Here is an 11,717-nt window from a genome sequence, read left to right as displayed (position 1 = left end):
ACTCCACTTCGACTCCGTCTCAGGCTTCAACTGTTTTTTAACTAGCTGACTTTGAAGCTGTAAGCGCACTAATTAGTCTAACAGTGCCACGAAACATCAAATAAGATGCAAGAGATCAGAAATTACAGTAATCAAGTTTAATTTAAACGCTTCAGGCCCACAATCGGGGATTGGTTTTGGGAACGAAGCCTGAACGGAGCCCAAGTCGAGTATTGAAAAAGGGCCAAGGCCTCTGATTGTACATGTATACAGCGCCCTCTGCCGAATTCAACTTCTACTGTATTTAATTTTTGAATCAGTACAGTCTGAATACCAGACCCGATGATTGCCTAGGCCCGATCAAGGGCCGTTTCCCAATACTCGACTTTGGTCCTTTCAGGCTTCACTGTTCGTAAGTGTGACGCCACTTCAGTTTAAACCACGCCCACTGCACAAGATACACGACCATCGCGGGTACGTTAGTTCGCGGTCAATTTTTTCTTTTGATTTTACGTGTCAAGTCATCCTGAAAGACTCTTCCACAAAACTTTTCAGCCTGAAAAGTCTTAATTTAACATACCTTTATGTATTTTGTGTCTTGACTCCTTACTTTCAATCATCTGATCGTATTAAGAATTGAAGCTGACACATACAGCCTCGTTTTCAAACGCCGCGGAAGTGCGCTGATCGACGCTAAAAGCGTCGTATTGGGATCCCTCTGTACTGGGACGGCCGGTATACTTCTATCCAAACAGACACGTCTCTAGCCGCTCGTCACGGTGCCGTCCGCGTAGCACTCCTGAAGAAGACAGCGCCCTCGCGAGTCCTGTTTCCACAGAAGGGGTGTGGAAGTCTTCCCCCACTGCACCTTCCCCCCCCCCCCCCGCAATTCACCTCCACCTTTCCCCGTCCCCTATTCCCCCTCCCCCAATTTCCGGCACATTTTACGCCACTGACGTTTTTATATACCAGTAGCATTAGTTACTTCCAGTTTGATTTGAAATGTTAACAGTCAAGCAAAAAAAAAAGTTTTTCCATTATGTTACCACTGTTGGTTTGATTTGCTTTGGAGAATTTCAAAAACGAGAATCAGTTTTGTAGCAAAAGGAAAAATGTTTATGATGAGGTTATAGCCTAGACTTGTTATGCTCCTGAATGTTTACCAGCAAATTTTCCTTTTGTAAAATTTGGACTTATGAAAAGTGACTGCACTCCTGCGAGACAGACAGCTAGTGTACCATGGCGAACTATCAATTCACATCAACTGTTGCGGGTATCGTAAAATGATATTTTAGGCTACACCCGTCTAGGTGGAGACTGATCTTCTCCCACAAAGAGAAACAACCACCAGGAAATTTGAACTAATATTAATGATGCAAGAACATTCCGTAAAGTCACTGTCGTGTTACGGCTGTTTTGAAACATTGCATTTCATCTGCACCTGAGCGGGGAAAAGAGAGGAAGTATTCTGATATGTGCTGGTGCGGACAATTCAGATACAGAAATTAATACAGTCCCGTGGCCGGCTGTTTCGCTTCCCTGAAGAACATTCAACTTCTTTTCGTTAATCGTTAGACACGCGCGGCAGCATGAATCTTACGGGGTGTGCGTCATTGGTGCTTTTCGGTCTCTTCGCTGTAGTTATGACTGTCAGCCGATGCAAAGATATCGTGCGCCCGAAGTTGAAATTCCTGGCGTACACAGGAGCAGAGGACGGCAGTCACCACATGCAGAACATAGATGTGGCAAAAGGCTTGATAAAGCAAGGACACGAGGTCACGTTCCTGCTCAGCAGCAGCTGCACTAAATGGCTCCACACAAGCGATTCTCGTCTCTTCGACTTCATCGTCTACCGATCTTCTCTTACCCCCGACCAACGCCGGGAAATCTCAGAGGAGTTCTCACTCCATGCTATGCGGGGGGAAATGCGCAGTCTATTGGGTGTCTTTAAGATTTTTCTCCGGGGAGCTGCGAGAAGCAGCGACAACCACAGGGGGCGTCCAAGACTGCTGAATTTGTTTGCGAGCGAGTGTGACGATCTGTTAGGGGATACCAACACCATTCGTACCATGCAAGCGAGAGGATTCGACATGTTGATTGGTGATGATCTCACATGGTGCAATCCACTACTTGCCAAGAAGCTAGGGATCCGGTTTGTGTTGTATGGGTCCACTCCAATGAAGCCAGCTAAACTTCAGTTATTGTGAGCATTACATGTACAACCCACCATTAAGTACATAGTCTGGGACGTACATGGTAGCCCCTGACTCTAAGACCATAGAGCTACAACCCTATGCTAAGACCAGTCTGACGGACTACTTCTGTGGTAGTCCAGTAGAATGACCCTGAGGGGCTAAACCGAAGCCAGCCAGAAAAGGCTAAATTCTAGATTTGTAAAAGGCGCTTCTTGACTCACAATTCCAGTTTTTACTTAGCCAATCATGTTTCGGGTTCGACGATGGCTTGTAGCTCAATGAACAGGAATCACCATAAAGGTAGCTTGAGTGATTGGATAACTTCATTAACGAGTAAATTACTGGTGCACTTTCATATTCAATTCTGTGACATCACTGCACTTTAAACCAAGTTCACTTCACATAGAGTTACACGGTACCATTTAACTGGGAGTTAAAGCGTAACTTTGGTGTTCATCTCATCAGGGGAGCTTGTAAGGAATCAGTGGCCTGGTGCCTGGTTGTGTAGGACGAGGTCACTTACAAACTGCTTGCATTGGCCACTTACAAATTGACCATTGATTTCCATTTGGAAAGATTTTAAAGGAGATCGATGGAATTATTCTGTCGCAGTAAAAATCAACACAGCTTGTGAATACAAAATGGACACGTGATGCACAAAATCTCAGACAAACTTTCCAAAATTCCATAGGTATGACTCAGAGGCGAGGATAACTCGAAATGTATTTGATCAGTTATAAAATGACTGATTCGCTAGTCTTTCACTTTCAGCTTAATTAGAACTCATGTTTACGGTTATTCATTTTTCCCATTTTCAATATTCCTGAAGATACGGTCTACCGAATTTCCCGGCTTACATACCGGAGCGCCAGCTAGATTTTACGGACAATATGACTTTTATTCAGCGAATTAGCAACACGCTGATGAGCACGCTGTACATAGGCCTCTACTGGTTACAGATGCAGGGTTACTCCCGCCTGCAAGACAAGCACGGTATCGCTACCCACACATCCACTCTTGAGCTGATGGCGGGGGCAGAGCTGTGGATAGTGTCCATGGATTTCTTGCTGGAGTTCCCACGACCGCTGCAACCCAACGTGATTCTCACAGCGCACTCGTCCGTTGGCCTGCACGGCGATCAGGAGGTGAGTGTATTTTGCTGTGCAAACGAACTCTCCGCTGTAAGAGCAAAACAGTAGATGGTCGGTGATCTTTCGACCAATCACAGCCGCGATTTATGCTCGACAAGTCCGACATTCGTGCACGTGAGACGGTTTAGTGCACCTGGTTTTTTTTTTAATTCTATGGTTCTCATTTCCGACCGACTATATTTTTTGGCCTCAGACCTATAAAAGCAACCTTTTTTCTACTGACTAAAAAGGAACCTGCCCCCGAAACGTCAGTTGCGATTTAATACCTGTACAAAACAGAGCTGAAAATGGACATGAGCCATTATAATTCAGCCCAAACATCAAAGTACGACAGCCGAAATTCACGGTACATTATCAATACCACATCACAACGAGCGTGCAGCATGAACGCAGTTTCATGTACATGTTGTACACACAGCACACATGTACACTGCACGCACGAACACGACATTTGGACACTGACTCGAACAAGCTGAGTTACACTGTTGACAGCAGCATATGGTATCCGCGGCATTCTTTCACATTTGACTTGCTAAAGTCAAGCAGATTTTTCTTGCTACCGATATGAGCGTTCGTTTAGCCATCACGTGATCTTCGTGCCTGCTCTGGTGTGAGCCACCACTACCCAAGCTGGCGAGCGGGAGTGTGGAGGGTGCCCGAGTGTAATGACGTCACGGATGAACTGTTCATGCATGGACATGATGGAACGTGGCGGCGAATACACTGCAGCGTTCGATTCGCCTCATTTCGAGGCTTCCCTTGGTGTAACACTGGTGTGTTCAGGGAAGCTAATCGAATGCACCCATTGTAGTATTTTGTGACTTGCCAAAATGCAGGCGCGGGTCAAGGTTAAGAAGGCGCGTGTGAGTGCGGCGCTTCTGCAGGTATGGCGTCTCTTCGAATTACTCTCCACACTCTGCCTCTTGGTGTCGTCTTGTGAACCAGGACACTGGTCTCTCATTCGTTTAATGTCATTCGGTATCAGACTGAAAGTTCCTCTACATTGTAGAATGGAACATTCACTCTATTACCTCACAAAATTTAAGTGTACTTATCGCTGCAGCCACAAACATTCATTCTTGCTCATTGACAGCGACATTTCGCATTGTTATTTGGTCTTGTTTCCGAAGATACCGGAGGATCAATTGGCGTTTATTAATGACGCGAACGACGCCGGCGTGGTCCTGTTCTCTCTCGGTACCCACGTGAATAAGATGGAGGTGACACGTGCTGAGATGCTCGCGCGGAGCCTGGCCAAGCTACCTCAGCGAGTGGTATGGCATTTCCCTGGTGACACGTCGAAGCTTCCCCTAGGCAACAACACCAAGGTTGTGCAGTGGATGCCAATGCAGACGATAATGGGTCGGTGTATTAACTTTTACCCTTCCCCGTTGGTGGCGGTCGCTGTTTTGCTGTCCCTATGTGCCATGCCCTGCCATTGACCCTTCTCTTGGTTGATGTACACCACTGTCCTACTCAAGTTACAATAGGAGCGTTTACTGAGGGGTTTTGCACTAGTCTTGGTGCAAGATAATGGTGATCAATGTTGTCTGTGATCATTGATCGATCTCCAAAGTCTTTATAATGGAGATCAATGTCTGTGATACACACACATTCTGAATGATTGCAAGAGAGCGTTACGTACATGTTCACAAACCTGACTTGTACATGACCCGCCCCGCAAAAAGAATTTGCCCGAGCTCAGAGCCTCGACTCCATGGGCTGCATGCGCGTTCCTTCACTAACCCCTAATCGTGTGACGCTGAATAGCTATTCAGAATGAATACACATAAATGCAAAGTCAATCGCACGCGTATTTCAAAAGCTACACGCTCGCGCCCCTGTATTCTCCTGCAGGTCATGCACGCGTAAATCTGCGTTGTGCGTAAACATACTGACTAAAGACCTAATTTAAATATCACAAATAATATTAAGATATTTAAATTACGAAATACCAGGGGTTAGATCGAGCAAGGCAAGGTGGGAACCAACATGGCGCGGCAAGGTCGTACCCATGGGAACGAGGTTGGCCAGAGCAGTATAAGCCGCGTTTCACCAAATGGTGGTATTTCTGCGCGCGAGCTCATTATTATTTGGTGATCCCAGGGGGTTTTTACAACAAGACATTCCATAATCAGGAGAGATTATACAAAATATGAATACAAAATATTGTGGTGGTCTCAGCTTCTTCTGAGTCTGCCACCCGGTTGGGCCAGCCCACGTCAGCGAGCTTTAGAAGGCCGGTGACGCCGATCCGTTTTGGCAGCAGTTTACCGCCTGGCCCGCAGCACAGCACTTCGCGGCGATCACACCCAAGAATTTCCAACGAATGTGAATTACTGATTCTTTTAGAATTTGAAATGGACAATCATTAAAATTGACTAATGTGAGTGTGACAATGTGATTAGCAGTCAGTAAGGTGAACTATGCCGCGATTATTTGCACTACTGTATGCCCAACTCACACTTCACGACCACCGTGCTTATTTCCCGCGCATTTGGCGAAATAACGGGCGGCAACGCGTTGAGTGCGAATTGCGCGAATCTTGCGAATTACACATGCTCCCAAAATACCTTCCGTTTTTACTCTTTGGTACTGATATCTCTTCTTTTCAAATGTTGCAACCGCAATGTTTCGAATCGGCATGGGCCAGATTAAGTAAACATTGACAATCGAGAAACGGCTTAATAGAATTTTATAGCTGGAATTTCCTATCCGCATAAATTCCCTATCCGCTCCGAGCGGATCGAAAGAAGGCATGGTTTTTTGGCACTCACCGCATAGGCGCGCCACGAGGTGCGCAAGTATGCACGTTGGACGGGGAGCTCGCTGAGTACGCGTAACTAAGTTACTCCGGCATTTATTGGTTTTTTGCTTACCGTACGCAGAACGTGTGCAAGTTGTAACCACCTGTCTTTCTTTTCGCCGATTGATGGTGCACTGCAGCTAGCTCGGGTGGATACCGAGGGGTGAATTTGCTCACGCTTTTGGATTTAGTCGGGTGCCGTCTCGGCTATGGTGCCCCGCCGTAAAACCTCGTTCCCATAGCGTGCTTACGAGCGACGTAGATTTACACGTGCGTGACATGCGAGAGAGTACGAGGTCGCACCTTTTGAAATATGCACGCGACTGACTTTACATTCATGTATATTCATCCTGAATCCGGTTCATAAGTGTGACGTCACTTCAGTTTTAAATCACGCCCACTGCACATGCACTGCAGATAGACTTATGTGCACTGATCGCCGTTTACGTGTATATATTATGTCTATGGTACTCATTCGTGCAAGAAACTGCTTGGAAAACTTACTACCATCTGTCTTTCTTTTGCCGCGGGGGGGGGGTGCACGTCAATTCGGGACGGATAGCGATAGCTCACTTCCTGCTATTTATTTTTACAGCCGTCAAAATGTTATTTTCACAATAGCCCACCCAAACGTGAAGGCGGTGTTGTGTCATGGTGGCTCGGGTATGCTTCACGAGGCGATTTGGTTTGGTCTACCTCTTGTTGGCATCCCGTTGTTTGCCGACCAGTTCGACAACATGAACCGCGCGGTTTGCAAGGGCATAGCTGTCTCGTTGGATCTGTTCGACATGACGGAGGAAAGTCTCTATCATGCAGTCAACCGCGTCATCCACGATCCAAGGTATTTTTTTCCTGTCCTGTTTTGCTTCCCGCGTTAATTGATTGGAACCTGCATCAAAAGCCCTGTTCAGAAACGGGCAGTTTTGAACCTCAGACTGTTTTACTTGTCACATTTCTTGGATATTTCTGTGATTATTTCCTACATTATTTCCTTTTGTTTTCTATTTTTAAACAGCAGATTTTCTAACTGTGTTTTTTCTACTTTAAATTGTTATAAATGTCACGGTTACGTGGGGGGTGTTGCCACCTTGACGTAGTGGGTCCGCTCAACTTTTAAATTGAGGACAGGAAACTGCTAAGTGATCACAGATTAATCAAAGAATAATATATGTATTCAGTACAACATGATGTTCCGTGATTGCATATCAGATTAGATTTAATTATTCAATCCAACAATTATGAGACAGCATAGGCTACACTATAATATAAACATGGAGGAAGATCTAAAGTGTGAGTATGACAATAACTAGAAGTGTATTTGTTTATGAAGATGAGACTCCTCAAGAGTTGAGAATATAAAGTTTGGTTTCTAGGTGATTGTAAATTAAAATTTACTAAATTCCCAAGGGCATTATACGTTAACTTTTAATAAATTCCCAAGGGCATTGTGCGGACCCGCCTCTCTCCTCTGAATAAATGTTATGCGCCAACACAACTCGATCGGAGAGAGGGAGAATCGCACGTACGCCACGGCAAAGTACGTTGCGCAATAATAATGCGTCAAAGTTTTGTAGAAATATAACCATTGAGCTAATCCAGCCTCATACATGTATAAATCAAGCAATATGACTAGTTACAAACAACTGACCATTTCATATCCCATCGAGCTCTTTAAATACTGGTCACAAGCATGGCAGGGTGGGAACTATTATGACTGTTCGGATGGCTACCAAACTCATAACATATTCCAAGATTAGACTTGATTCAAGTCGGTCCGTCACATAAAGATAAGCAAAGAAATTGACTGGAGTGGGATTTGAACCTGGACCTCTGGAATACTATACCAGTGCTCTACCACCTGAGCTATCCAGCCCTACGTTGGTGGTTCTTCCCATTTGTCAATATCTCTGTTCGGGGGGCGCTAGCAAGAGGTCATTAAACCTGAAACACCATGTAGCCAGGGACCACACCCCAATGGCACGATAAATCATTACTTTTCTCTTCGGTTTCTCGTCTTCAGCTTTCGCAGAAAGGTGGCAAAGCTTTCGGAAATTCTCCACGACGAACCTCTGATCCCCACCGATAAGGCAGCCCACTGGATCAGTCACGTGACCAAGTTTGGTGGGGGGCACCTGCAATCTCGAGGCGCCCGCCTCGGCTTTGTCGAGAGAAACCTGCTGGACGTGGGGGTTGTTCTAGCGGCCGCCGGTTGCTTTGCGTTGTGGCTGGGTGCATGGATATGCCAAAAATCCGGCAGTATGGCTGTTTGCTACTGTTCAAAAATGTTCAGAAGGCTGAAATGCTGTGAAAGGATTTAAACAGGCCTCCGGTTTTTCTCGTTAATAAAATGAAGAACACTAAATCGTTAACTCAAGTAGCCAAATTTTAAGTGTTCTATGAGGTCTATATGATTAAAATAGTTAAGAATGTGGTTTCAAATTATTTTAAAATCTATCTAATTCTTCTAATTATCTATCTAATTATATAAAAGTGTTGGCATGCAGGGTATAAACTGTTTTGTAGTCATACGAATATGTTTTCTGTTTTGTTTATATTTACCAGTGACTTTTTCTACGGCGCCTTTCCTGAAATTATAGGTGTTTTATTTCTATGGGTGGAACCCTATTCTGATAGCTGTGGTGCCCTCACTCTGCGAAGCCGCCTGTCATCATTTGGCTTCAAACATTCAGATGCAGATTCACCAACTTTAATTATTCGAAATATAAACTGACATGAATGTGTGAAATGAGCTTTTGTTTTGTTGCTATATTATTTTTACTTTAAGGTTCCCAGGAAGAAACGTCTACTTCATTTTCAATTCAAGGTTTGTAATTAATTTTTTATGTAAGAAGAAATCAATGACGGCCCACTTTCTCAGCTGTAAAATCGAAAATGGTTATAATATCTTTCATCCAACCATTTAGATCGTACGAGTACCAGGCAGAAAAGCAGATGGTCACTTTTAGACCGGCTATGTAAAAACTGCTTCCCCAAGTATCCAAAAAGCAGAAAAGTAGAATTCGCGGTTGTCAAAACGTTCGATTCACTTTTCTGCCTACCCGAAGGGAGAAAAACAGCTTTAGTAAAAATCTGCTTTTCCAGTATCCGAAAAGCTAAAGCAGAGAGGGAACGAAGAGTTGTCATCACAAAACTGTGTGACTCGCTGGCAGTAATCGGTTAGCTAAACCTCCGTCGCCGAGAATTCTTTAAACCTCACCAGTTTGCCAGCCTTTGTTGGACACAGACGCCCCACAACGCGTCTGCTGTTCCGTGATATAAACCTCTCTCAACAATGAAAAGACATTCAAGAGACGAATAAACTTGGCCAAAAATCTCGCAAGCGGACAAGTTCTTTCACTAATCCAAAGCAAAGTCACTCAAAACAGCACTACAGACGGGATGCAAAATCATCCCAAATCAGGTCAGACTCGACAGGGTAATCTAAAATATTTGCGCCCTCGAGCGTGGCAGAGAAAGAAACCGACGGATGGGCGACGGTCAACTGTGACCAAGTTAACCCAAGCAACCTCAGTTATACCTGTTTACATACAAAGTGTGGACATTCCTTTGCTCTCCTCTAGTGTCCAGTGCGCCTTTGCTTGTGGGCCCGTATTTAAAATTTAAAAATAATGTAGGGTGCCTTCTGGTTCCTTTTAGTTACGACATTGATGTAACTATTTAACCAAAGCCAACCGTAAAAATCGCCCCCTACAATCTAAAAGATGCCCATTTTTAAGTCCCGATTGCCCAAGAGCAGCGCAAATTCCTGCGATTCACCTTGTAAGACAAAGTTCACGAAATTACCTGCCTCCCTTTTGGCCTATAGCTTGTGCCCCAGGGTGTTTACAAAGGTCATGAAGCCTATGCTAGCGTGTCTGAGACAAATGGGTCACGAATCATGTGACTGCATAAATGACTCGTTATTGAGAAAACCATGCATTCTCCCCTTTCGAACTGACCTGCTCTCTCTCTCCTGTTTTCAGACAGATTTTATCCTTTACGGGATCGTCTCAGATTGATGGCCTGGCCTCTTATCGGGGAAACCCTCTGAGACCAAGGAGTTTCAAGAGACGCTACCCAGATCATACTCGCCTCTTGGCGAGATTCCACAAGGAAATGTTACAAGTCTGCGTTACGGAAGTGGCTTTACTTCTGTAATCAAACAGAGACTGATCCTGTTTGATCAGATGTAACTTCAGAGAGTACAGCGGTATCAACCCCATGCGGAGTGCTATATCAGCGGTGACCCCACCTAGACTGAGGGGGCGTTACCATGGGTTCACAACCCCTAGTCAAGGGACTTTTAGCAGGGATATTCAACCTAAGGCAACCAACTCCACGGTACTCGCAAACCTGGGATGTGACTGTTGTTCTGCAGTATCTTCGGTCCCCGGGACTCAGTAAAGACCTCCAGATTAAGGAGCTTACCATGAAATTGGTTTTGCTTATCACCTTGGTGTCGGGGTAACGCTGTCAGACTTTAGCATTAATGTAATGATTTGGATTATGCTAATGTTACCACTTCTGGTGTCACATCTACAATTGATAAGCTCACTATTAAAACGAGTAAAATTGGGAAGCGTCATGTCAGTATCTGCCTTACATCATACCCCCACAATGCCTCGTTTTGTGTCATCGATGTGTTGAAAACGTACTCTCAAACAAACAAAACTTCTTTGAAGTACCGAGAGACAGTTGTTCTTAAGCTACGTAAAGCCACACAAGGCTGTTGGTTTTGAAACTATATATACCAAGCAAGATATGGGACGGAGGGGTACCCCCCTTACCTGTCCAATCCCTATACACACTGTAGGTTATTGTTACCTAACACATCCCCCTAGAAGTCAGTAAAGAGTTCCTGAGATTCCGATCAAACAATGACCAACACAAAGGCAAGGGCGTTCTCTCCGTCCCATATCTTGCTTCAAATGAAACTATAAGCCGTTGGATCAAAGGTACTCTTAAAGCAGCAGGTATTGATACAATGCACTTTACCGCACATAGCACTAGATCAGCATCCTGTAGTACCGCTTTCCGATGCGGTGTGCCAGTGGAAACATTAATGAGAACACCTGGCTGATCGAAATGTTCCACATTCGTCAGATACAAAAAGAGTATTGCTGATAATTCTGTCTTTGCAGATGCGGTTCTTGGCAAGCGATACAAGTGTAAATGTACTAGACAGGTCACCAATGGAAGTTAAATAATGTACTTTGGTGCATGTGTGTTCTATATGGACTGCTGAAAGTACAGTCGATGTAAGTCCAGGGTTAATTACGACGCTAGTACATATTTCCTATTTGTTAAATGCCATGTAAGGACCGGCAATATGATTTTCGTATGGTTCATTTACAGATTAGCTGAGCTAAATCTACATCTACATGTACTACTCAGTTGGAGCCAGTATATTACTTCTGATTGACATAATCAATGTCATAATAATTTGAACTTACATTGGAAAATTTGCACTTCAGATTTAACTTGCATGTATTCCTGATATTTAAACCGATTGGAGACTTCAAATGGCACACTCTCTGCCATTCGGAGAGAGAAAAAAGATAGCATCAGCTAAATGAATTGCAGTCA

At 44.5% G+C, this 11,717-nt stretch overlaps 2 protein-coding genes across 2 annotated transcripts; both read left to right on the top strand.

Annotated features, from left to right (window-relative positions):
• The first annotated feature begins 1,385 nt into the window (after positions 1-1,385).
• Positions 1,386-8,880, top strand: LOC147798245 (2-hydroxyacylsphingosine 1-beta-galactosyltransferase-like). Its single transcript, XM_087141602.1, has 5 exons — positions 1,386-2,182; positions 3,004-3,319; positions 4,456-4,687; positions 6,753-6,972; positions 8,152-8,880. The coding sequence occupies exons 1-5, from the start codon at positions 1,569-1,571 to the stop codon at positions 8,447-8,449; spliced, it is 1,680 nt and encodes a 559-aa protein (XP_086997728.1). The 5' UTR covers positions 1,386-1,568; the 3' UTR covers positions 8,450-8,880.
• Positions 8,881-9,853: 973 nt separating this feature from the next.
• On the top strand, positions 9,854-11,717 carry LOC147798244 (uncharacterized). The gene is made up of 4 exons (XM_087141219.1): positions 9,854-9,911; positions 10,184-10,308; positions 10,399-10,596; positions 10,960-11,717. The coding sequence occupies exons 1-4, from the start codon at positions 9,854-9,856 to the stop codon at positions 11,209-11,211; spliced, it is 633 nt and encodes a 210-aa protein (XP_086997345.1). The 3' UTR covers positions 11,212-11,717.

The sequence above is a fragment of the Acanthaster planci genome, linkage group LG09, assembly GCF_054643075.1.
Source record: "Acanthaster planci isolate LZ-2023a linkage group LG09, COTS_SCS, whole genome shotgun sequence".
NCBI classification, from domain to species: Eukaryota; Metazoa; Echinodermata; class Asteroidea; order Valvatida; family Acanthasteridae; genus Acanthaster; species Acanthaster planci.
The sequence above is the reverse complement of the archived record's forward strand: the minus strand, read 5'-3'. Positions and strand labels throughout refer to the sequence as shown.